A 25,864-nucleotide genomic window follows, 5' to 3' on the forward strand; every position below is an offset into this window, starting at 1 on the left:
TCCTTAAATTCAGATTTTTTTTATTCCTTTCCTGTGATGTTAAATGAAATATTTAGTTTCCTTCTGAGGTCATGCTTCCTTGGATGATTAAGTATTCACAAGATCCTTGTACAAATATGGGGTAAATACAAGGCACCAGTTTTCTGTCCTGTTGACAAATGGGTTCTGGAAGGTATCAAAAGAGGTAGGAAGGATTTCACCTGCTTTTTGGGCAAGGTATCTGGACATGACTCCATAGGTAGATGGAATTGTGGAGAAAAGGGATGTGAAAGGCTATGCCTATTTTTCCCCCTTCCATAGTGCAATGCCTGCAGCCACAGGTGACACCCACTTGAAACCTGTGATGATCTTAGAGTGGCTTCAGTTTCCTTTGCCCCCTCCTCTACTCCCACTTCTCCCTATTGTGCCCCTTCCTTTTGCCCTCTTCCTTCCTTCCTTCCCCCACTTCCTCTACCCCCATTTCCTTGTCCTCCCCTTCTTTTTCCTCTTCTTTTGTTAATTGGTGTTTGCTGTTTGAGTCAGAGAGAAGCTTTGGAGGGTGGTGTGTGTGTGTGTGGGGGTTTATTTAATAATTTTTAAAATTTTTAAAATTATTTTTTAATTAATTAATTTTTTTAAAATGCAGATCTCTAGGGTGTGAGGGGTTTGTTTCAGTGGTGTTGACTCTAAACATATGCACTGTAGGGACAGTGGCAGAGATTGTTTGCAGCTGATCTGAGATAGTTTGTTTTACATCACTTCTTTAATCACTTTCTTGTGGGTTTTTGTTGCACCTATGCAGAATTTTAGCGTTTTGATGTTTTTATGGATTTGTTTGAAGTGCTGCTGTTTTCCATAGCCACATTTGTCAGCTTTAACTTAAGGAGCTTGGTGGTCTGTGTTAGTCTGCCTGCCATATGGCTCACTTAATTTCTGTGAACTCTATTGATAGTAGATGATAATTCCTAAAAGGAGGAATTCAAGAAGAGGAACTTTTCCCCTTGGATACTATAGTACTTTGCCAGGAAGTATAACAACTAGTCTGTGAAACAGCTGTTCTCAGATCTGCTGCAAGGAACATGAAGATGGCTGAAGGCATCTCTTCACTTGCAGTGCTGATCGGGATAACAGGGTGCATGATTTCTTTGCATCCCTATTATTATCCAACAGCTTGTTTTCATTAAACCTGTGATCTCCTATCATTCTCATCAGGGCACATAATTACCTTAGGAGTGGTTTCTTTTGGCACAAGATGCAGTGTGGATGCCAGGATACAGTGATACCAGGTTTCATTTGATCTTCCCCCAGTCATTGTGTTTTTGTCATTCTGCTCACTTCTAGGTGCTTATTGATGTAAAAAGTTGGCTGGGACCATGAGCTGCTGGTTGTGGATGCTCTTTCAGCCTTCTTCTATGTAACCTAAACCAGAGATAGTTCAGTTGCCCTCATGCAGTCATCCATCATTCTCCCACCATTCCAGCTGTTACCCTGCTAGGATTCCTGTTGAATGTGCATGTAGAAAAAATGGAGGGGCTCTAGTATTTTTGCTGTTCACAGGAGACATTTAGATTTAATCTTGGATTGTCAGCTCCCCCTAGTCAGGAGACCTCAGAAATTGTTATCTTAATATTACAGGAATTTTACTGTTGTTCAATTTTAAGCTCTAGTTATGTAGCCATTGTGTAAGAGTAGCTTATCTGTCAGAATTAACTTTCCTCTTCCTTGCTGTTTTGGGGAGAAGGAAGAAAAAAAAAAAGAAGTAAAGATGAAGGAAAGATTTAATGTTGTTTATTTTTGTTTATTTAACAAACAGCTTTTAATGGCAGCATTGAATAGTTTTGCCTTTCTGTGCTGGCTTTTAAATATGTTACTGGCTTTTGAGGGTGTATTTTCAATACATTCAATATGCATGTGTTTATGTATTTTGTCAGCTTGTGTTGTTTGTTGACATCAGGCTTAAATGATGCTAATGTGACTGAGTTTGAGGACATTGGAATTCTTTAGATACAGTAATGTAGCCCTTAGGTTTGTACCCCAAAACCAATATTGAATATTACTTTGAATTCTGCAGTTTTTCTTCTTGTGTTGTTGATTTGCTGAATGATGTTAGGAAGACCAAGCAAGGACTGAGTATATTTTGCCTCCCAAGGAAACTTGACTGGTGGGAGGAACAGATGGGAAGGAGCTTATTTCAGGGTAAGTTGGAACAGCTGACCATTTCCTTTATGGGTGACGGGGTCTGACATAGTGCCTTGTGACAAGAGAAAAGCTTTTGTATGGTTTTAAAAGGATGAGATGGAAGGACTAATAGAGACTGGTTTTCTGCTTCTGCATCTGTTTTGACTTAAAGTTTAAAATTTTCCTACTGGTTTATGATTTGTTCCTTAGAGGAACTGATAGAGAAGGTTTCTATATAGAGTCACAGTCCTTTTGGTCACCACAGTGGTGTCACTGACAAAACGAATATTTACATTCTGCCCCTTTCCTACCACCTCTTTGCTGACCTCTGTACAAGAGGGAGATCCTGAATTCTTGACACACTTGGAGAGTCCCCTGGGTGTGGTCAGCTCTGATTTTTCTGATAATGCACAGCTATTTCAGTCCCTCTTTAAAAACCTCTCTTCTATCCCTCTATTTATGTTAACAAAACACTTTTTCCTCAGAAATCCCTGTTGCTCAGTTACAGACATAAATCAATCCTGTGTGCATACTAATTTCTAAAATGGTGGGTCTTCTCTAATGTCGAAGCATGGTCTTTCCGCAGAATAACAGTGAGTGTGTACACGGAATACTGGCTCAGTCAGGAGTACAAGATTTTATTATCACTTGCAGATGAAAATCAGGGACACTGATGAAATCTAGACCGAATCTTCAATCTGAAGATATTTAAGATTTCAAATGCATGATCTCAGGAGGCTGTCTTTGGGAGAGTGTGAGCTGAGAAGTGTTTTCCATACTCAATAGAAAACAAAGAAGAAAGAATATTCTGTCAGCCTTGGAGTTTTGGACTGCTGCAGAAACAGACTTCTTCCTTTCTGAAGTAAGGTTCCTGTCCTACCTGAGGATCTGCTAACTTCAGCTCAGAGAATGCTAGATGAACTGCTGTAATTAGGCAGCAGTGATGGTGCTGTGGGCAAGAGAAGAGAAATATTGCTTTGATTCAGTCTAGCTTGTGTTTAATAATAAAATTGCTCTGTATAATTGACACTGGCCTAGGTCTGTGTGTGATATTTAGGGAGTGTAATTATTTCAGATGGTTAAGGGTGCTTGGGGAGTTGGCCTTATAAGTCTGAGAGCAAGAATAATCTGCTAGGCAGGGGGCTGCTAGGATAGAGAGTGATTTGTGGCCATTTACGTAGCACCTGTCAGGACCTGCTGCTTAGCTCATCTAGAGCAGTGTGACTGCAGTGCAAATTTCCTCTAAGAAGAGATTTTCTTTGAAAAGCTTTCCCACAAGCAGTGGATAATTTCACATGGGTTAAGTAACATAAAACCTTTTTTGCAAAGTGGCAGAAGTAACTCAGAGCATGATTATTGCCAGAGAAGAAGGTTCCTTGCAGTTATCCTCTAGCAATGACAGCTTTGTGTAAAAGAGGGGCATATTTGGGATTTGATCTCAATGTGTAGGAATGGGCTTGCTAGATCTGACTATTGTGGAAATGAAAAGGTATTTTTCTTGTTGGCCAGAACAGAAAATATCTGTGCCTCAAGCAGAATGGAGGCAGAATCTGTGAGGAATCAGAAGTTTCCCACCCACAGGACAGTTTTTGTGTTGGTATTTATGTAGCCTGTTCCCTGTTCCACTGACCATTGTCCTTCAGCAGGGTCCACACCTATTCCAGTCTGTGGGAAGGATATGCACCTTGTTGCGTCCGTGGGGGCAACATGAGCAAAGGCTTAATGTTATCAGAAAGGCTGCTGCATGCTGGGGAGGCAGCAGCATCTTTTTTGAGCAAAAGTGCACCTAGGACCATCATGTGGCTGTCTAGCCATTTGCCCTGTAAGGGTGTAAATTCCTGATTGCAAGAGACTGGGAAGATGTAACGGGGGAAAAGTCCACTCAGTTCATATGCATCTTATTTACCCCTGGGTGCTGTTAGCTGCATGATATGGGGCAAGCAAACTCTCACTTTGCTTTCACATGGCTTGGCAGACATGGAACGGGACTCAGGTGTGAATGTAGACTGGAACCTCTTCACCCAGCTTTTGGCTGCCTGATGTATCTCAGCATGGTACATTCACCTCAGCATGCCAGGCAGCACTGCCTCATTGCTGTCTGCATGCACAGACTTGCTCCCTGTGTGTCTTCGTGTGAGTGGGATGATAGCCCTCGTGTCCTCCCACAACCGAGCACCACTGCTTCTGTCTTTGCCCTGACTGGTAATACGGTGGTATGGGGCAGGTTGCTGAACCCGGTGTTAGCCTTGCTGCAGAGTCTTCCCACTCCTCATGCAGCCTCTGCACAAACCGTTTGCCTTTTCTGGGTTTTAGGACAGTGTCCCCATTGTCCACTTTTGCCTTGCTGCTCACACAAGCTGCTCCACCTGTCCAGTGTGTGCCAGCAGCTGTCACGATCCTGTGCTGAGCCGAGTAGAGCACAGCAGTCTCTCTCTCTCTCTCACACTGGATGGAGCATGTTGCCATGGCAATGCACAGTCTGCTGCACTCTGGGTCTCCAGGAGCCAGAAATTATGGTCCTTTTGCAACATTGAGGTAAACATCTCTCTTTTCCCGTATTTAGTGTATCCTCCCCTCAGTAAGAGTACTAGCTCCTTTTGGCATCAGTCTTCCCTTGCCCCCTGCATGAAGGCAGATGGCTCCAGGCACAGGGAGTGTGCCTGGCTTCAGGAGCCAGGCTCCTGTGGGTTGGAGCCATGCCTCTGGCAGTGGTAGTGGCCCTCCCATCACTAGGCTGTATGGGTTTGCCACAAGGGAGAAACAGTATGCCAGTTGGGAGCTGCATCACTTGTGGGGTCAGCCACTGGGGCATGCGGTTTGCTTGTGTAGGGGTATGACCACAGCTCTCCTGGCTGCTGAGTGGGGAGATGAGTCCCTAGCTGCTTGTTCACAACTCTGCCGCTGGTGTTCACTGATCACTTTGGGAAAGTCATCACTTTTCTCCTAAGCCCCTTTTAGAGCGTGAAAGTGGTCTTGCTCTCTCTTTCACCTTGGGAAGGCATCCTGAGCACTCTGGCTAATGAGTACAAACACTTAGAGTTGTGGAAATTTGTTGTTTTATTTCTCTGGGGCTTGCCAATACTTTGTTTTGGTGCTGTGGGTTTTCACTCATTTCTCCAGTGCCTTGAGAATCCATCAGTATTTTTCACATCCAGAAGCCTGGCAGGTGATTGAAGACTCTCTTTGCAGTATTCTTTGTTATTGCAGGCAGTAATGAGCAGTAATGGCAGTCTGCTGCAGGCAGGGAAGTGTGGCCGCGTGAACTGAAAATGAATATCTTGCTTGATCTGCTGGCATTTGTTCCAGCATCTTTCTCTCCACCTCTCTCCCTCTCACTGTTGGTGTGTGTATGAAGGGGGAGTTGATGCTGTAGAGGGGAGAGGAGCAGAGCAGGGGAGGAGTTTCTATCAGCCTCTTCTTTTTCTTTTTTTTTTCTCCCGTCCAGTGACGTGAGCAATGCCTGGAACAATCAGGCTGGCTCTAAACACTGTGCCTGAAGATGCTGGAGAAAACAGCTTAGTGTGCTTTAAGCAAACACTGATTGCTTGAGCCTGGGCTCTCCAGTCATAACCTTTTCCAGTTCCTCTGCAGGGGATTAGGGAGTTTCATTAGCTTTCTTCTTTCCAATCTCATACACTCACTTTCGGAAATGATTGGAGTTAACAGTGTTCAGAGCACCAGCAAAGTCCGGGTGAGAGCCACAGGTTCGGTGAAATACTCCCGAGAAGAATCTCTCTGGCGGCAGTCTCATCGGTCAAAATCTATGAAAATCTCCAATTCCTCTGAGTTTTCTACTAAAGAAAGCAAGGTAAATGACTAAATATTAGTAGCATTTTGCTTGGTTAGGCATGGGGTTGGTGTTGTGAAAAGCTCCTTGCTTTGCAGGAGTTGAGCTCCGGATGATCTGCAGTGATCATAGAATTGCTGTCAGGTCATGAAAAAAATCTCTGCATTTGAGGAGAGAACTGAAGGTGAAAGAGCTCTGGTGTTATAATGATTGGGTCTTAGTTGAATGCACTGAGCTTGGTGCAATAGTAAACAGGGAAAACTTGCTAGTGGCAGTGCTAGTTGGAGCCCTGCTGGGGAAACGTGCCAGGGTTGGCAGGTGATGTCCTTGGGATTATCGATTCAATGGGAATTGTTTTCTGTAGAAGAATAATTTTTACTCCTTATCTACAGCTCTGTGGTTTAGTAGATGTTGGTGCGAGGTGAAAATATTGTCTCAATTGTATGCATGATTGAATATTACTGTCAAGTATTTATTAGGAAGGCATTGTTTGTGCATTTGTAGGAATACATTAGTGTATTGTAATGGTTGGTAGCACAGGCTGTTCTCAGCTGCTACACTAACTATGTGCAGCATCTCCTCAGCCAGCCCAGCCCAGTTATTCAGCTCTGAAACAAACAACCCCCTTCATGCAGTGTCTTTTTTTTTTCCTCATCCCTCTCTCCCACATAATAACTGAGAGGCACCCAGGAACTCCTGGCAAGTGCTTTAAGAGCTGTCTCCCTCTCAAAGGTGCTCCATGTCTCCAAGGATTGGATGAACTTCATGCAGTGATGCAAATTTGCCTCTAATTTCATTCTGATTGCCAGTTGATTTTGACCTTGGGATTAAAAGATACAACCACTTGCAAAGGTGTTCTGAATCAATATTTCAAAGCATCAGCCAAGCATTTAATTGTGTTGTGAATCCATGTGCATGTGAAGCAGGCACACGCATGGATCTTCCTGTAGTGTCCCTTCCCTAAATCTCCTGTCTGTTCTATGAGAAACCTCCTCTGCTGTGCTGAAAAGATCTCAGTGCTGCACAGTAGTTCCTAGCAGAACTGTTAGCTTACAGGTTGTATGGCATTTCAGAGCCTGAGCTGTGTAACTTAAATCACAGGGTACTGCAACCAGACATAAATGTATTTTTTTCAGTTCAAGTTAATGAGCCTCTGTTTTCAGGACCTTATAAAACATATTTGAGAAACAGTGTATTGTTGAGTTGGGGCAGAGAAATAGCATGGCCATCATTTTCAGGGTGTTGCTGATGCAGTATGTGCTTCTCCATAAAATACAAAAGTAAAGGCTGCATCTTGCAGCCTGCTCTAGGACCTTGCTCTAGTGAACACTTTCACCCTAAGCATGGTAATAATTGCAGAGTATTTGGAGGGAGGATTTATACATGAAAACTCTTCTGCATATGGTAAAAACTCAAGTCTTTTGACATTGGATGAATTACTTAATCTCTATATATTCCCTCTCCTGGGCTTTGTGTCCACTATATATGCTTGGTGTAGTGTCCTCAGGGCTGGGACTTCCTCCCAGGAATGGTGTCTGACACAATTAGCTAACTACTGCAGTAATGAAAGCTTTGTGTTCATTCCTCTGTGGAATTCATATTTCTTCCTTCTAAGTGCTGTAGGTTGTTGTTTGAGAGATCTACTTCTTTTCCTGCCTATCTCAATAGGCTGGGAAAAACACTGTAGCTTTGTTTCAGTTTCTTGTGCTGTTTCTTTATTTCAAACAAAGGGTTTTGTATCTGTAGGACATCTAAGATGTGTAAAAGCTGTGTTAGGGAGGGCTGAGAAGATCCCTGCATTCCCTTTAGTGGTGCCTGCCTGGTTGATAAGCAGCTCTGCAAGTGATTGGTCTTGTGATTTTGGACAGTTCTGCTCTTTCCATCTCTCTGTTCCCCCTTCTGATCTTTGTCTGCCCATATATTTTGTTAAGACATCACTGATTTAGAGAACTGATTTATAATTGAGCTATGGATCTTTGATACTGTTGTGTTGGTGGAAGAACCTGGATGTTATTAATCTGTAGTGTGGCAAAGGAGCTCTTTTTATCGGTGTAACTGTGCATGTATGTTCGTGCATTACTTCTCAGGAAATGTCTTCAATTCTAGGCTAGCTTTTCTGGACACTGATGCCACATAGATTTCCTCAGTATTAAGTGAGGTTTGTTTTGTAGACTTGTCCTCTTCATATTTCTGTGGGTATGTCTCCCTCTTTGTGTCTGGCCTGCCTTGTATTTTATCTGCTCCCTATATAAAGTGATTGCAATGTTCAAGACCTGTTTCTGTGATTGCTTCAGCTGACTTTGGACAGGAGATAGATATAAACTGTTTGTGCCTCAGAAACATACATACTCTATCTCTTTTACTTTTCACTAACGTGACTCAGCCTATTTTGGTAAGCTAGAGAGTATTATGTATCCTCAGGCTTTAGTTAGTATGAAGAAAGCACCAGCATGGTGCCTGCAGATGAGGTCTGCCTGCTGTGAGTGTCAGAGAAGCTAGGTAGCCCAAGTGTGTTTCATCTCTTTGACACACATCAGGTAGTGCCTCTGTGTGGACAGGCTTCACTAGGGGGATGCATCCTGAGTGTGTATTATAGGCAGGTTCCGCAGCTTTAGACCAGCAGGAGAACCTGTGAAAAGGATACTGTGAATTCTGTACCATTGTTCTCTGGAGGGCAGGCTCAAGTCCAGACTGCATGCAAGGTGAGTCAAAAGATCTTAGGATCATCCATGTGACCCAGCATGCTCAGTAGTCTCTTTTTCTGACAGACTTCTTTTCTGAAGCCAGGGTCTGAATTGCCAGGTACTTGTGCCTGTCCTGCCTGCAAATGCACAGGGCCAATAAAACGGTTTAAAATAGACTGTGTAGATGCTCCACTATCAAGAAGTACTTATCTAACCTTTTCTCTGTTTTTCTGTAATAATTCAGTATCTGTCTTTATAATAACACTGATTAAACAATTCAGCAAGAACAGAAAAAAATCTTTTCTAACAAGCTGTGTGTATGAATACAGAGGACACATTTCTTGTGTGGCATTAATGTCTTGGCTCTCAGGAGCCACAGCTAACCATCCTTTTCTGTTTTATGATGATATATCTGGCACAATCTTTCTTTCCTTTTTTTCTTCCTCCCCCCTCCCCCTCCAGATTTTTAACAGAGGAGTTTCTCTCAGAAACATTCTCCTCCAGTTGGTGACGCACTTGAAATTCCCTGGGTGAAATGATCTCCTTTCCTTCCCCCTAAAACATTCCTATCAACCCTATCTCCTCCTACAGCAAAACAACATTCATCAGTTCCATATGCTGCTGAACAGCTCTGTGCTGTTTTATGAATAATGTATGCTGGCTTGTTAGAATAACGTTTGTTGTACAAACCAGTGGAATTTAAAATTGAGAGCAGTATCAGCAGACATGAGATGCCATGCACTAATGCACAGGCTTCTTGGGGTACTAATCTGGCATCCTTACTGCATCCCCACCAGAATGGGGGAAGATGCATGAGAAATCAAGGACGTGTGGGCTTTGAATCTGGCAACGAGCTACAGGCACTCAGTGATCAGAATCTTTATCCTCCCCTTGCCAGGTGTTGCAGATCCGTACATGAGGACGGGAGAAAATGTCAAGATCTGGGTTTTGAGGGAGGGTGGCAAATAGCAGGTGGTGGAGTAGTATAGATCTGTATTCTGAGTGAGGGCCAGCCTTCAGGCAGTCACCTAAACAGCAAGCTATGAGTAGTGTATAGCAACATGTTGCTTCTCATCCAGACCTTGCAGAAGGCAATGATACAGAGCTACGCCCTGGTCCAAAGGATGAGGACACAAACACCTATTAGGACTCCATGCAGACACCTGTGATGTCTGTCGCCTCTGTAACCTCTTTTGTTTTTGTAGAGTTCTGCTACTTCAGTTGTTTTTTCTCCCTCCGTTAAAGCACATATGGCAAGAGCCAGAGCTGATGCTGATGACAGCTCAGCTCCAAAGGGCAAAGCCAATCGACAGGTGCTGAATGACTGGGGGAGGTGCTGTGACTGGAAAGACAGAGTGTGTCTTTGCCCAGATGTGTATCTGGGACTTCTTTGCTTCTTGGAGTCAACCATGCCATTATCAGCTAGAGGGGAAGAAGTATATCAAGGCAGGGCTGCTTCCAGCAGTGGTAGGAGGACAGTGTGGCAAGGGCCTGGGTCAGAGCACACATGCATCCCTATCCTGGGGGCATCAAAAGCCACCCAGGCAATCCTCTGAAATGATCAGATGATCATTCCTCCAACAATGACTCCAAAAATCAGGGAAGAACTGGGTGCAAGCAAAGACCATGGGAAACAGGAACTGGAAAAGACAGTCTGGGTCATCTTTATTGTCTCTATGAACTTAGTTTTGGTTTTGCCTATTTGCTGCCTCACAGCAGGTGTTTCTGGCTCCTCTGCTATGCGTGGAGCAGGTGTAAAAAATGTGTGGTGCCTTCCTTTCCCTCTTGGCAGGCTTTTCTGCATGGGCTAGTGCAAACAGAAAGTCAGTAGCTTGCTTCAAGAGCTGGCCCTATGTTCTCTTTGAGGGGAGGAATTGTACAGTGCTCTGGGCATCTTGCACCCTGTTGGCCAGGCTTTGGGGGCCCTATGCCTACTTGTAACTTAGATTATTTACTACTCCCAGTGTCTGGATAATTTGCTATGTCTTTGTCCCTGCGTACACACCTGGTTGTGCCTTTCTTTTGTGCACTGTTTCTGCCTTTCTTTTGTGCACTGTTTCTGCATGCAAAGGCTGACTCACAGCATCACTGGCAGCTGGCAGGTGACAAGAGCAGCCTCTTTAAATGGGTCCAGCAGTTCATGCATGTGACAAGATTTTGAGGAGGGTGAGGGTGGTGAATTACAGTTTTTCCCTTGGTAGCTTTGTAAAATAAACAGGAGTTTTCAGAAGCATTCTCTCCATAGTTTGGCTTTTCTTGCCGGTTGGAATAGAAGTACCAACTAGTGAGAGCTTCTGAAAATCTGTGGTTTTTGCGTACCTACTTGCTTACCAAAGGGGAAACGAGGGTGGAATTCAGCAGATTTTTTAGAGTTAAAGCCTTCCATTTCAAAAGCAAAGTGTTTCTTGCCTAGTTTATGAACAATTACAACCAAATCCTGCAAACACATAACAAATCTCACTTTTTTTTTTACACTGCAGACTTCTAGGGGTCAGATTGGAGCTGTGGGAAACAGCACGGGAGTTAAAACAAGGAAATTACCTAGGATTTTGCCTACTGTTCTGCTTTATGCAGCAGTCAATTTCTTTTATTCTGCCTTCAAAATTGCATTTGTTTCTCCAAGGAGCTTACACATCAAGCTGTGCAGGGCTTGTGGTGTGGTGAACCTAGAGACCAACTCTTACCAGAAAGGCGGAAGCTGTAAAGCTCTGAGGAGTAGGTCTTTGTGTTCTGGGTAATAAGGATAAAAAGTCAAAGCATTGAACTCAGACACTACTGAGTAGTTGGTGTCTGGCAGTTTGGATCCTGTCTAGGGTAGCCTTGGGTGACAAAAGAGATAGAAAGTCTTTCCACTTTCTGACTGGTTACAGTCCATCTTGGAAGGTGACACCTATGCAATATTCATTCTGTCATTCACTGCTGTGGTTCAGCTTCTTGTTTTCTGGCTTACATACCAAATTTACCAAACACTTCCCAGGTTAGCAGGTAGGAGCTGGTGGTTGATGTCAATCTGTAAGACTGCTTTAAATGAGAGCTTTTTTTCTTTTTTTCTTTTTTTTTTCTTTTTTATTTCCCAGAGAGAAAATACGAGTTAATAAAACCTGTCCTTGCAGCTAGCTAAGTACAATGAAAATCATGACCATGCCATAATTTCTGATGAGCTTTGTTGCAATTCAGTGAAGCATTTAAGTGCTTGTCTCCAAGTTTGTTTGATTTGTCATACTCTGGAGAAATGTCTATTGAAAAGAGCTGCTGTATGAATCAGGGCCTTGGGGAATAGCCATGAAGTAAATCAGAGAGCAGGTGCTGTGTTGTACACACATGCTTCTGGTTGCAAAACATGGCAGGAGAAAATTTTGCTTCTCTGGAACATATGAGAACCCAAGTAGACATCAGGAAAATGTTAAAGTATAAATTGTTTTGGAGAGGTGACATAAAGCAGCTCTGAAAGGCTGATTAGTCCAGCAGCAAGTGCGCAGCCTCACGGCAGTCTCTGTCAGAGAGGTAGGCTGGGGGGATACACATGAATACTTATGTATTTGCATCCCTGGGGAGGTCTGCTTGTTGAGGTCTCAGTGAACATGCCTGGTACACACACAGGACATGCTTTGTATACTCTTGCCCAGGCCGTGCATAGTCTCTACACTTTTCTTCTTGTTTCATAAATACCAGAAACTTTTTGACAGGCTCTGTTTGATGGTCTGTGGGGAACACAATGTCCTTGGTCAAATGTGTGCCCTATGGCTAGGTTGGTGTCTGTTATTCCCTAAAGAAGGAAGACAATGTCTGGCTCATTAGTAAAGGTTGGGACAAACAAGCCCTCTTCTCACAAGGCAAAAGCCGGGGACATCTGTTATCCCTGCACCAATCTGGACTGCTGCTTTTGTGTATTCTGTTCTTTGGCTGCAGTGATCCCTAGAGATGTGCTTAGCAGTGAAATCTCATAAAAACCTGCACAGGGCAGGTGTTAATTTTTAAAGGTTTTGACCCAATTTTGTAGGCATTTGGGCCAGAGAGCAACAAATGTGTTTCCTCAAGTCAGGTTTTTCCTGTTTCTAAAACTCATTCAGGTAGATGAGGAAAAAAATACTACTACTGAAAAACTGGAGACGCAACTGGAGGAAGAATGCAGCCTCTTCACTTTGTATTTGGATGTAATTTTCTGGCTCAAAATGTAAAAGAATATTTTAGTCATAGGAGAAAGAAAAGAACAAGTTGAAGAATAAGATGGGGCCTTTGGCCAAATCATGTAAGAAATGCTCGGTGAGTGCAGGAACCAGTACCAATCAGAATTGGTTTGTGTACAGAAATGGAGCTGTGTCTAATTCTGCTGAACTGGCAGGAGAAATAATAACTCTTTCTTTTGCTTTCTTTCTGCAGAGTGGTCTTAAAATCTCTTGATAGCTTTCACATGAAAATTAAGCAAGTGCCTACAAAATGCCAGAAATGCCCATCCATTTACTTGTGGCTGTTTGCCTTTGGTTCAGAGCTCCTTATACAACTTCAGAGATGATAGGTTCTGTAGAAATAGTGAAAACTCCAGACTTGGAAATACTTCATCGTATTTCTCTAAATGACAAAGTGAAACTCAGTTAGTGGCGAGGCCCTCTCTTTGCTAGCTCAATGTCAGTAGGATGAGGCATGATTATTCCTTGTGTTCATATCGTTGTATTGTTCTGAGAAAGCTACTTTCTTGGAACGCTGTGACCAAGAGTTTGCCTGTGTAGCATCAGCATGAGGTGAATTATACCACCATAATGTCTGACCTACTTATGTATGATTTAGTTAAGCCTGATTTCTACAGAGCTGGTAGTAAGGATCTTCAAATAAGACTTCGAGATTCAGAAGGGAGCCAGTGGATGACAGGATGAAGAGTGGGATATGCTCATGGTATTGCTCATGTGAATTCAGCTGTGGCATATGCACAAGACTAATTTCAATTCTCCGGTTTCCAAATTATTTTTGGTTTGGGTCAGCATTAAAGCTGTCTAAATGTTACTGTTTCTGTTGAGCATTATGTCATAGTTATTATAGTATGTGATTTTCAGGCTTGTTCATACTCAATGTGCTACTTTTTGCTAATCATGTGCATCAACAGTTCTTCTACACTTTAACATATTTTGAGGCTGTGTAGGAGTTATGTGCCAGAGGGAGTAAATCTAGCTATGTATATAAGGTGAATTACAAATGCGCATTATACATGTGAGAATCAGGGACATTCCATACCAAAATACTTCACTCGAGTGACCTGTTTGAAGAACGCCATTAGCTTGTAGTAATACTAGGTGTTTAACCATTGTGTATATTAGCTCCTGGAGGGCTGAAATAAAACATACTTATCCAAATGATACATGTACTTTCAAAAAAAATCTGTCCCAGCTGTCTGATACTCACCCACTCTTAATTCAGGCTTCAGACCCTTTTCTTTACAGGTTTGTATCAAAACTAGAACTGCTACCTTTGGTGTCAAACCTACTGGGCACCTTTCCTATCAATTGAAAGAGGAATGGTGTTAGTGGACAACAGTCCAAGATCATGATCTTCAAGAACAAAAGTTGCTAAACATTCATTTTCTGTTTTGCACTTAGAAACTGAATATGTTTATGTTTTTGTTTAGGTGTGTGACTGGGAAAGCATTCAGGTGTCTTTGACGCTCAGGCACTTTGGGTAGCTATTCTGGCAAATTTTCATGGATTGGCCCATACAGTGAAATCTTGAAGTCCCCATTAAAGTAATTGACAAAAAGGCGTCACTGAGTGTCAGGAATAGGACTGAACCTTGAATTTCAAGGCCATAGTCTTGTGGCTTTTGCAAACTTCAGTAAAGTTTAGGTTCATGACCACCTGAAGAGCTAGAATGTACCTAAGTCTATTAGAACAGTGAGAAGTATCCCAGAGTCCTGAGAGACTTGGCTGATGTAGTTGTCAAGCCACTCTCCATGGCATTCATAAAATCACCTTGGTGGTGAATTCACCATTGCATGGTGGAGTCCCAGGTGACTGGAAGAGGGGAAACGTTGTACCTGTCTTCTAAAAGGGTAGAAAGAAGGATCTCCCAGCCTCACCATGTGCCTGGGCATATCATGGTACAGATCCTCCTAGAAGCTGTGCTAAGGCACATGGAGAACAGGGAGGTGATTCAAGACAGCCAGCACAGCTTCACCAAGGGCAAGTCCTGCCTGACCAACCCAGTGGCCTTGAATGATGGAGTGACCATGTTAGTGGACAAGGGAAGGGTTACACATCTGATTTATCTGGATTTCTGTAAAGCCTTTAACAGAGTTCCTCACAACATGCCTGTATCTAAATTGCAGAGAGACGGATTTTATGCATGGCCTGTTAGATGGATAAGAAAGTGGTTGGATGGTTGCATCCAGAAGGTAGTGGTTGATGGCTCAGTGTCCTGATAGACATCAGTGACAAGTCCCATCAGTGATATGTCCCTCAGGTTCATATGGGAATCACTGCTATTTAATGTCTTCATTAATGACATGGATGAAGGGATCAGATGCACCCTCAGCAAATCTGCAGATGACACCCAGCTGAAGGATGAGATGGCATCCAGAGTGACCTGGACAAGATAGAAAAATGGGTGCATGGGAATCTCAGGAGGTTTTACAAGACCAAGTGTAGGGTTCTGTACCTGGCTCAGAGCAACCTCTGTTATCAGCACAGGCTGGGGAATGAACAGATGGAGAGCAGGCCTGGGGAGAAGGACTTTGGGGGTGCTGGTGGGTGAGAGGCTGGACATGACCCAGCCATGGGCACTCCCAGCCCAGAAAGCCAAACGTGTCCTGGGCTGCATCCAGAGCAGGGTGGGCAGCAGGGGAGGGAGGGGATTCTGCCTCTCTGCTCTGCTCTGGTGAGACCCCAGCTGGAACCCTGCACCCAGCTCTGTGGTCCCGGCACAGGAAGGACATGGAACTGTTGGAGTGAGTTCAGAACAGGGACACCAAGGTAGTCAGGTTGATTGACCACATTTCTTATGAAGACAGCCTGAGAGAACTGGGATTTTTCAGGCTGGAGAAGAGAAGGCTAGAGGGTGACCTAATTGTGGTCTTCCAGTCCCTGAAGGCAGCCTGCAAGTACATTTTACAAGTGCATGTAAGGAAAGGACAATGGGCGATGGCTTCAAACTGAAATAGAATAGGTTTAGACTAAGCGTTAGGAAGAAATTCTTTACTATGAACATGATGAGACACTAGAACAGGTTGCTTAAAGTTGTAGATGCCCATCCCTGGAATGTTCAAAGCCAGGTTGGACGGGGCTCTGAGGAACCTGACCTAGTGAAAGTTGTTTCTGCCCGTGGCAGGAGTGTTGGAATTATATGGTCTTAAGGTCTCTTTCATGGCTATTCCATGATTCTGTGTTCTTAAAAAGGCACAAACCACAAACCCCAGAAAACTTGCTTGAAGAAATTACTGTAATCTCAAAACATGCACTCAGTATTTTTTTTCTTAGCTGAAAATTCTGCTGAAGATTGTCACATTGTAGGTACGGGACTTTCTTGATCAGAGACCGCTTGTTTGCAGATACTAGCTGGATATCTTTCTTAAACATATTAATATATGTGTAGGATGGGTCAAACAATAATTCCATCTCATTTCTCTCCCTTTGCAGGCCCTCTACAATTCTATCAAGAATGAGAAGTTGGAATGGGCAGTGTAAGTATACTTTTATTATAGAAACTAGAAGTTTAACAATAGTATCTGTATAGTAATCTGTTTATATGTCCTTTGTCACTGTCTGTGTGGGCTCCAAAGCCTGTAGAAGATAGCCAGAGTACATAATGAGTTTGCTTTTTTGCTAATGAATGACCTGGCAATATAGCCTCATCTGTTTCTCCAGCAAGAGGAGTTGTTAATGATAGGAGCCAACTGCATTTGTAAGGAAAGAGGACATTCATTTAGTAGGAAACTTCAGCCTGAAAAGAGAGAAATTAAATCCTCTGTTGTTCTATGACTGCATAAATAAAATAGAAGTTGACGTCTCCCTTTATCTTTCTGTTTATTGTGTCAGAACCGCTGAATAGAAACACACTTCTTGGATTGAGTTTCCTGCTGTTGGTTTATTGTCTTGGTTTGTCTCCTGATTAACTATGGATAACTTGACAACAATCTAATGTGTAAGATGATAAATTGGACAAAGTCTGATATCACTCCCTCCTATCCTTCGTTGATTTTGACAAGCTGACACTTGTTAACTATGTAAATGCTGTGGACAAAAAAACTTCAGTTTCTGATTGTGTTAAACTGACATTTCTCTGTGCTTAGGTTTCACATGGTCTAGTTATGACAAGAAAGGGTAGAAATGCCTCCTTTTCATTTTGCCACTTGCCACAGTGGATTTTGGTATAAAATAGGAAAATTATGTATTTTATATATTTTAGCTATATAAAGCTATTTCCCTGCATATATTTACATATCTGAAACCTCACCTTCTTGGGAGCAATGCATGTCTGGAATGCAGGCTCCTGCAGCTCTTGTGCTGGAAGTTCTTGCAACTTCCATAGATCTTGCAGGCCCAGTGGCTTCTGATCTTCATTGTTTCACGTTCATGATCTGCAAACAAATTTCTTGTCAGGGTGTGTAGCCTCACAAGGACAGCTGGTTCCAAGTGGCATTGCTGTTCCAGTTCAGGAATGTGTTAGGTGATGTCAGAATAGTAAAGAAGTTGTGCTATTAATGGGAATCAGTAAGAAGTGCCATCTCTGATGAGCATTAAAAGTCATGGTGGGAGACATTTTTACAGACTGTTTCTTGGACCTGGAACACGCTGTGTGAATCTTACATGTCACACCGAAGCTGTTTGCCAGACACTGTCACAGGTACTTTAGAACCAGCAGAATCCGTTATATGACTTTCTCAATGTCAGAATTTTCCTCCAGCTCTTGCCAAGAGACCATACCATGTCTAATACACTTGGGCAGCCTCCAGGTGGGAACTGGCTCTGCTCCTGTGAACCTCAGTCAAGGTGATTCATGAGATCTTAGTCCTGTATACATGGTAACTGCTTTGGCATTTGTATAGTCTAGTCCATGTCCTTTGTTTGGGGGAAAATTCCAAGCAGTCTGGAAGAGGAATAAACCCTTCTTAAGTAAGGGTTTGGGTAGATATAAAGCTACCTTCTTACAGGAGAATGCTCAAAGGTGCCAATTGTCTGCTCCAGTCTGAGACTGACATGTAGCTAGGACTGATGCTACAATTAATTTCCAGGATTAGAAACAAAGCTCATTCTGAGTATAGTCAGTACCTTTAGAGCTGAGAGTACTGGCTGGAAAAAGGGAGTGTGAAGATATTTCTCTTCATTTTTATAGAGATGTGTGGTTGGTATAAAGTGATAACCCCAAGAAGCCCTGGGCTGCCTTAGCTGTAGGGAGGAGGCATATTACTCTTTTGCTCTGCTGTTGTGATCTGCAGAGGAAACTGAATGGGAAGGAGACCTGATGAGTTTTGTTTGGATGGGACCAAAGAAAATCCTCTCTCCCTTTCAAAGATCATTCCTTTGCTCCCCTGATGCACTTGGGAGGGTAAGAAGTGGGTGGTATGGCAAAGGTGAAGATGGAACTGCAAACTCCAGTATAAGCTCTCCTACAATGTTGGCATTTTGAAGGAATGCCTTTCTTCCAGTCAGAAATCCTTTGAGGATCTAAGACACTCATGAGCTAAGCACAGGTTTAGGAGGTGCTCTGGAAGTACATTCTTTAGTGGATTAATGGCTATCAGTACGTCCATAGGCAGGAAAGGGCAATGGTGAAACATTTGATTGGGAAAGACTGCTATCCAATCCTTATCTTACTAGTTGTGAGCTAGGTGTGTTACCATCTTAAACAGTTTGCAGTACATTTCCAGTAGAATTATAGTCTGGTCCAAAGCCCACGCAAAGAAAAGGCTACCATTGACTTCAATTTTGTAATCACAAGAAGTGACGCCTTAATCAGCAGATGTTCTCCAGAGACTTTCAGTGGGAGTGTTCATTTATCCTTTTTGAACAGGAAAGGATGAGTACAGCTCTGAAGAGGGAATTGCATTACAGCTCTTCTTCTGCAGTAGTGCCTGGTTCAAGTTCTCCACAAAGTTAAAAGTGAATCATATACCATAGTCTGTAAAATAAAGAGATCTGACCTGGAATTTACACTGAACTGGTGAATGTGGGATACTGAAAGCACACTTCTGCTCCACACTGCAAGCCTTGAAGGTGTGAACTGTTCTTCATGTCCGTTGTGGATGGACTAAAATTTGAAACAAGGGAAATCCGTAATCAACCTTTAATAATGCTTTCTATCAATTTAAACCAAGGCACAGGTCTGCCTGGATAAACTAAAGAAACACTTTCATTTGAGGTTTTTGTGAACTGGTTGTTTTGTCTGGAATGGGTTAGGAAGAGAAGAACCACCCATAAAGGAAAAGAGATAGATTGCCTGGCCTCCTAACATCCCTTCACTGTGTATAATGCTATATCCCAAGGTTTTTAGGTGTTACTCATTCTTTGGCTTTCACAGTGATCGTTGTCAGCTTTAAGCTGAAAAAGAAAAATCCATTTGATTACAAAGGTGTCAGAACTAAATATGTTTTATTTGCATGATGTCTACATGGAAATGCCATGGCGGCCATTATTGTTTTCTTTTGTTTATAATACTGTGTCCGTTTACTTTTGAAGGTAATAGGAATAAAAAAATGATCTTAAAATATGTGATCTAGAATTAATATATGAACTCCCAAAGCACTGCTTACAAAATTGCTAAAGCCAAACATCTGCATTTGAGCCAGTTGTGTCCCAAAAGCCTCCTCTCAGCAGAACAGTGTAGTTTTCAGGAGAATCACTTGGTTTTTAACTAGCCAATTATATACTTCTCTATCCAGAGAAGTTTACAGGGATATAGTATATTCTTTTTTTGTTTTTCTGGACTACACTGAAAAATTATCTCCTTTCCGCCAAAACAAAACAGGTCATTCAGGTTGTGATGGTGGGAAAGAGATGCTGCCAAATCAAACTGTGATGCTGAAATCAAGGTAGTTATAAGGACATACATGCTGAAGCTCACCTTTTTCTGGGTCAAACTGAGAAATCTCTCCCTATTATAATTAACTTTGGTCTCCCAAGTTCTAGAATGTTTCCTGTTTGCAAATTCTTGATTGGTTTGAGGGCAGGGTCAGGTGGTACTCAACCTGGTTCTCTTTTTTTTCTCTCCTCCCACTGAGAAAGATGCCAAAACGTCTCTCAAGTCAGTTTCCTAATACAGATGTTGTTAGTTCCATGGATGAATGTTAGAAACCTGCATATTTTTTTCTCAGTTGCAATATTTAAGTAGATGAACTCAATTTTCTGCTGTGTCATATGAGTTTGCTATTTGAACAAATGCAGAGATAAAACAGAGTTTTAAAAATGAAGGGCTTGACCACATTGTTCCAGATTAGTGATACCAAAATTTTCTGAGGCAGAGTCTCAAATCAGACCACAGAGTATTACAGAAATAATTTTGTTACTGAGAGGACTGGATGGTGCTTTTCTTCCAGAAGACAGAAATGGGTCTTCCTTGTATAGAGTCTTCTTGGGAGAGGCAGAATCTTCACCAAAATGGCAACACTTGGGTTTTTATGTTTTTCTCGTCTGTGTGTTTAAGAATAAGGGGCAAACTCTTTCTAGTTGTCAGTTATCACGTATTTGAGAAGGAAAAAAAATTCTGTTTCACTGCTGTGACTGCAAGTGATAGACCAAGCAGATGATGGCTTTGGTGTGCTGGTTCTCATGGCGAGTCAGAAGGCTGGTTACTGCTTTCTCTGCAGGTCCTTGCCCAAAGACATAGGCTTATGGAGGTGGAACTGAAGCTCCTTGTTTTGGGAAGCCTTACAAACATCATGTGCCATAAGCAGAGTCTTAGAGAAACTCTACAGATGGTAACCTTTTCCTGTCACCAGTACCCTTTAGAGACACTGTGGGTCCTATTTCCTATGAATGGAAAGTGGGACTTAAATGAAGTTTTGCAGCTATCAACGCTTTTCAGCTGTCAGCAAGGGGGTCACTAGAGGAATTGCATCCAGTCCCAGAGGGAGTGATCTTCCTCTGCTGATCAGGGGCAGAAAATAGCGTAAGACTTCTGTAACCCAAATTTAACCCTCATGATGATGGTTTGCCGACTGCAAGGTGTTTGGGAACCGTTGTGGGGTTTTACCCCTAAAGGCACAATGATTGTGCTATGTCCTGTGTGAAATGGGAAAGTGAAGCAATGGTCCTGCCCTTTAAAAGGACCTGAGCTATGCCTGTGTGACACCACATCCACGTCTCTGAACATAACTGTACAGAGATGGCCACCCACTGACTCTTACCCACATCCCTGGAGGCCTTCACACTGGGGATGTTACAGCACAGGGATGATCTTTGAGAGCCATCTGGGGATGGGTAGGTAGTCACATTCCCCACAGTCTGTAGAGTTTCAAAGAAAGATCAGTTTTCAGGTTCAAGTTATCCAGAGCCCCCCTGAATTCTCTGCAATTCTTTCTTGCAAAAGTACCCTAATGGCTTACTAGAAGTAAGCTCAAATTGTTAAATACCTGGTAAACAGTATTTAGGACCTATCTATTCAGCCAGCTTTGGAAGATACCTGAGGAAAAGCTAATACTTTTTTTGCTGAACTTTCACATTCTGAACATTGACATACTGAACTTTTTTTGCTACTTTGACATTTCTCCAAATCATCTTGCTTTCTTCTTACGTTTGACCACTGAAGTAGCATGGAGTATTTGAGTAAATGAGTCCCAGATCCCCAGGTTTTCATTCACTTGTTTGTAATGAGTCCTTCTTGCCTCTCTGTCTCCCTTCATTGCCTGTTGCAGACTGACTTGTGTGTCTTGCCCTCATCCATATTGTCAGAGCACTCAGCTCTCAGAAATGCCTGAAGCTTCTGAGTCTTAAAGATGTCTCATTTTCATGATAGGACAAAAGGCCACTTAAACTTCTGTTCTGTGCTGCCAGCGGTTGTGACAACAGATGCTATTTTGTCCTTTCCACCATGTCTTTTGAGAAATTCCTGTTTTAGCAGCTGCCCTAGAAGTGCTGAGTTTAAGAGCACTGCCTCCAGCTCTTAGTGGTGTCCAGGATCCCTACAGGATTGCTCATCACACCATTGTAGCTGCTTGGTTAAGGGCACTAGTATATTCCCACAGGACAATTGATTGTATACAGTAATTCACTCTCATAACTCCAAAGGAGATAGCTTATTCCAAAAAAGTGTTAAGCCTTTTACTGCATTTGGTCTCTGCTGACAAGCAGAAATCTGCTGTGTCCTTGGCTGAAATCCCAGAATTCACAAGGCACTTCTGTATGACAAATCAGCCTGCATGCTTATGCCTTTTGAGAGATTATAGTCTGGATTAAGTGCCTCAGACTAACATTGAGAGATTTTGCTTCTGCAATGGACATATATCTAAGAAACACATAATACACAGTGGTTCAGACTTACCAGCAGCTAGGGAGTGTAGTGGACCCATGGAAGGGTGAGGACAAGCAAAGTTGTCAGAAATGCCTACACTTTTACAATTGGGAGAGGGCTTCAGCTAAAGTATACTTGAAGAAGTCCTTTTTGCTTTGACTAATGAAAAATATTTGTAGAACTTTCTGTGCTGGAGTGGGAAAGCACATGTCAGTAGGCTAAATATGCAAGGACTGCTCTTCCTTGCAGGAATCAGGTCTTAAAGTAAAAGTTTGTTCCTCTTAATTAGAAGACTTTAGAAGACAACATCATGAAGATATGGTGCACCTCCTTGACTATATTTCGGTAATTCATATGAGGTGATCAAAATCAAATGCTTGGGAACATTCCCTTGCTACTACAGAGTTCACTAATACAGTGCCTCTGTTTCTGGATTTGGTTCCCTTGTTATGAAACCAGTCTCTTATCCTTTTACCTCCTTAGGCTAAGTTATTCCATGAAGATCATTTCATAGAATTATAGAATAATTTTGTTTGGAGCCATCTAGTTCGGAAAAGACCTCCAAGATCATCAAGTGGAACCTTTTTTTCAACTAGACCATGGCACCAAGTGCCACAACCATTTGTTTCTTGAACACCTGCCGGGATGGTGGCTCCACCATCTCCTTGGGAAGTTTGTTCCAGTGCTCAGCCACCCTTCAGTGATGAAATTTCTCCTGATGTCCAAACTCAACCTCCTCTGGCACAGCTTCAAGCTGTGTCCTCTCATCCTATCACTAGTTGTCTGGGAAAAAAGGCCAGCCCCCACCTGGCTACAACCTCCTTTCAGGTAGTTGTGGAGAGTGATAATGAGGCTCCTTTGCAGGAGCTGAGGATAAGATAGATTTGTTGCTGTAGCCTGCAATTCTTGGAGATATTTTTTTGAATGGTCATTCCCATAAGCAGCCTTGATGGAAGTGAATCCCTAAAGGAGCTTCTAGATTGATACATGTCTTGCTAATCCTCACATAATATATGCCTTTGAACATAAATACGTGTTTGGAAGATCTGCTTGAGTTTGCTCTCTGCCAGTCATCTGGGTCCAGTAAGATGCAGCAACTTCAGGTCCACCCCCAGTGGGTTGGCAATGTTAGCCATCATTATGCTCAAATGATAATTTTTTAAAAAATCAGATGCTGGTCTCATGTTGCTACCACGACTTTCCAGTGACAACCTTCCTACTCCCTGACGCACCTTTCCTAGTCATGTGGAGGGGAATGTATGCATACTTCAAAGGATGAAGGGCTACTTGGTAAGCTGGGCTGTTCTCTGAAAACTCTTCCCCTACTCTTGTGATGGACACCCTTTATTTTCTAATTTGCCTAGTCCTTTTTAGCCTTTGCCTGTGGCAAGCAAAAAGATATTTATTAGTCAGGCAGTGCTTGTGACTTGCATTGTTGTCCTCAAGAACTCTGTGAAATACATTGCTCTAATAAGTAACATTTTGAGCAGCATTTTGTTTCCAAAGTAAAGATAACATAATTTGCCTTGTGTAGTTTTTATTTTTAAATTACTAATTTTGTGCTAGTCTGCAGAAGAAAATAAAGAAAAAGAGGTAGAATCTACGTTTTATATGCTAAGTTAAGGGATAAGCCACAGTGATCTGTCGCATTCTAATTATTTTCATCTACATGTGAACTCATGTAGGTGAAAGTAGGGATTTTTCAGCTGAACCCTGCATGAAAATATTTCCTATTTTAGCACCCAAATACATGGAATTAAAAATAGGTGAAGTTGGAGGACACAGAACACGCTTGAAGTCTTGTCTTTTGAGACAATAATGGAAACTTGGGCTTTTTTGAAAATCTGTGTCCTGTGCTGGTGAAGTAGGTGAACTGAAGGTTTGCTGTGATCTGTCTGCATTTTGATATATTTCTAGGTTTCTTCCTAAATATGGCCCTCTATAAAGAGAGAGGTATGCTTTGACAAGGAGTGTTCAAAAATTGCTGAAATGAAACTTTGCAGGTCAGTCCATCCTTCATGCATGATTTTCATTGCTTTTTAAGGGATGAAGAAGAGAAAAAAAAATCTCACTCGGAAGGTACAGATGAAAAGGATAATGGGAACCAGACAAAGGCTGTCAGTCGGATTGGCAATTCAAATAACCCATTCCTGGACATCCCTCATGACCCCAATGCTTCCGTGTATAAAACTGGATTTCTGGCTCGGAAAATCCATGCAGATATGGATGGAAAGAAAAGTGAGTAATTTTTCAATCCTAATGTGTTATTTTCTTGTTATGTCTTCACAGTGCCATGTACCACTGAGCCCATATACTTCTCAAGGCAAATAATGCTGCTTCATTAGGGGAAATAGCAGCAATAACAGAACACAACAATTGGATTATTGCACTCTCACTGTTAGGCCAGAATTTACAATGCACAGTCCCATTTGCAGCAGTTCTAATGCAGGAGTATAAGAAGTAATGTGATACACCAAAGCAATACGATTTTTTTTTTTTTTCTAAAAGAAAATTAATATAGTGGTTTACAGAATAGAAAACAATTTCAAGTGAATTACAGTAATGGTTCTGCAGTAATTTGATAATTCTCCTTTTCCTTATGTGACACCAGATTGTTCCAAATCTCCCCTCCCCTCTGGGTTTGTCTTTAAAGAAAGGCCGTTCTTTACCTCTGTTTGGAAGATGCTGTTCCCTTCCCTGCTTTCCCAGCCTTGGGTCACATATCCAATGAAGGGCAGCAGCTTTTGGCATCACCCAGCTTTTTACTATGCAGTTTCTTGTAATATCCTTTCTTGTAATCCTTCCTTTCTTGTAATATCCTGCTGTGTCTCTTACTTATTTGAATTATTTTCTTTCCTTCTTGTCCTACTTCTGTTTGTGATGCAGTAATTATCAAGGGCGTCTGATGCACCTGTGTTTCGTTGTTTGGATATCTTCATTTGTTGTCTATAGATCTTGGAAAAAACTGGGGTTAGTCAGAGCGTCTGCATTTTCCCCAGTCACTGTTGGTGATTGCCTACTCATGGTTTGTGTTGTTGGGCTAAATCCCAAAGACAAAGTCTGGCTTTATGGTGGGTTTCTAGTAACAGCCAATCTGTCCTAGCTGGGCTAAGCTCTCTGGTGTTCACATGTTTTGCTAGTCTATTTTAGAAGGTGCAATTAAAAGTCAGTATTTTCAAGATGGAAACTGACAGCTGGACAACTGGATCCAAACAAAGGTGTCAAAATCAAGCTGACCTAATTCTTTGTGATGACTGGATACTCTAAATAGACTTTATTAATCATCGTTTTATTCAGCCTTAATAATAATTTTCTCTAGTTGCCTTTATTAAATTATTTCTTTAATTATAAATATCAGAATTGCTCATTATTCAGCACTCTGGACACTGGCATTCTGGAGAGAACTCTTTTATGAGTAATGTAATTAGGGCCATGTTTTCAGAAGTTCCTATACAATTTAAAGGTCTGTCTTTTTCAAAAAAGTTGCATTTTCTGGTTTTCCAGGCACAAATAAAGTTTTTTCTTGTTTGTTTGTTTGTTAGACCTTTTTATGTTTCATTTCCGAATGGAGTTTCTGCAGGGCAGAGATTGCCTTGTGTGGGATTTCTAGTGAAGTGATGTGCTTAGAATGCTCATCTGTATTTTCTCAGGAGCCTAGTTCTGAGGGCTAAAGCACTTAGGCACTTAGAGGAGAAGGACATAACTGGCCAGTGGCTGGAAACTGAACTGAAGATGTGCCAATTAGAAGTAAGGCCTGTTATGCAACATGAAAATGATTAGCCTCTGGGACAAGGGACTTGTAACCTCT

The 25,864-nt window shown here is 42.2% G+C and overlaps 1 protein-coding gene across 4 annotated transcripts in view; it reads left to right on the forward strand.

Moving 5' to 3' along the window:
* PSD3 (pleckstrin and Sec7 domain containing 3) overlaps positions 1-25,864 on the forward strand; it is a 142,198-nt gene that overhangs the window by 57,396 nt on the left and 58,938 nt on the right. For 3 of the 4 annotated variants that reach the window (XM_083882987.1, XM_083882986.1, XM_083882985.1), the window contains exons 10-11: positions 16,248-16,291; positions 24,101-24,294. In XM_083882987.1, the coding sequence (XP_083739113.1) occupies positions 16,248-16,291; positions 24,101-24,294 (238 nt within the window). Of the gene's footprint in view, positions 1-5,545; positions 5,966-16,247; positions 16,292-24,100; positions 24,295-25,864 lie in introns of those variants that run through there. The other variant, XM_083882988.1, reaches the window with a different exon arrangement.

The sequence above is a fragment of the Zosterops lateralis genome (genome assembly GCF_965231275.1).
Source record: "Zosterops lateralis genome assembly, chromosome: Z".
NCBI lineage: Eukaryota > Metazoa > Chordata > Aves > Passeriformes > Zosteropidae > Zosterops > Zosterops lateralis.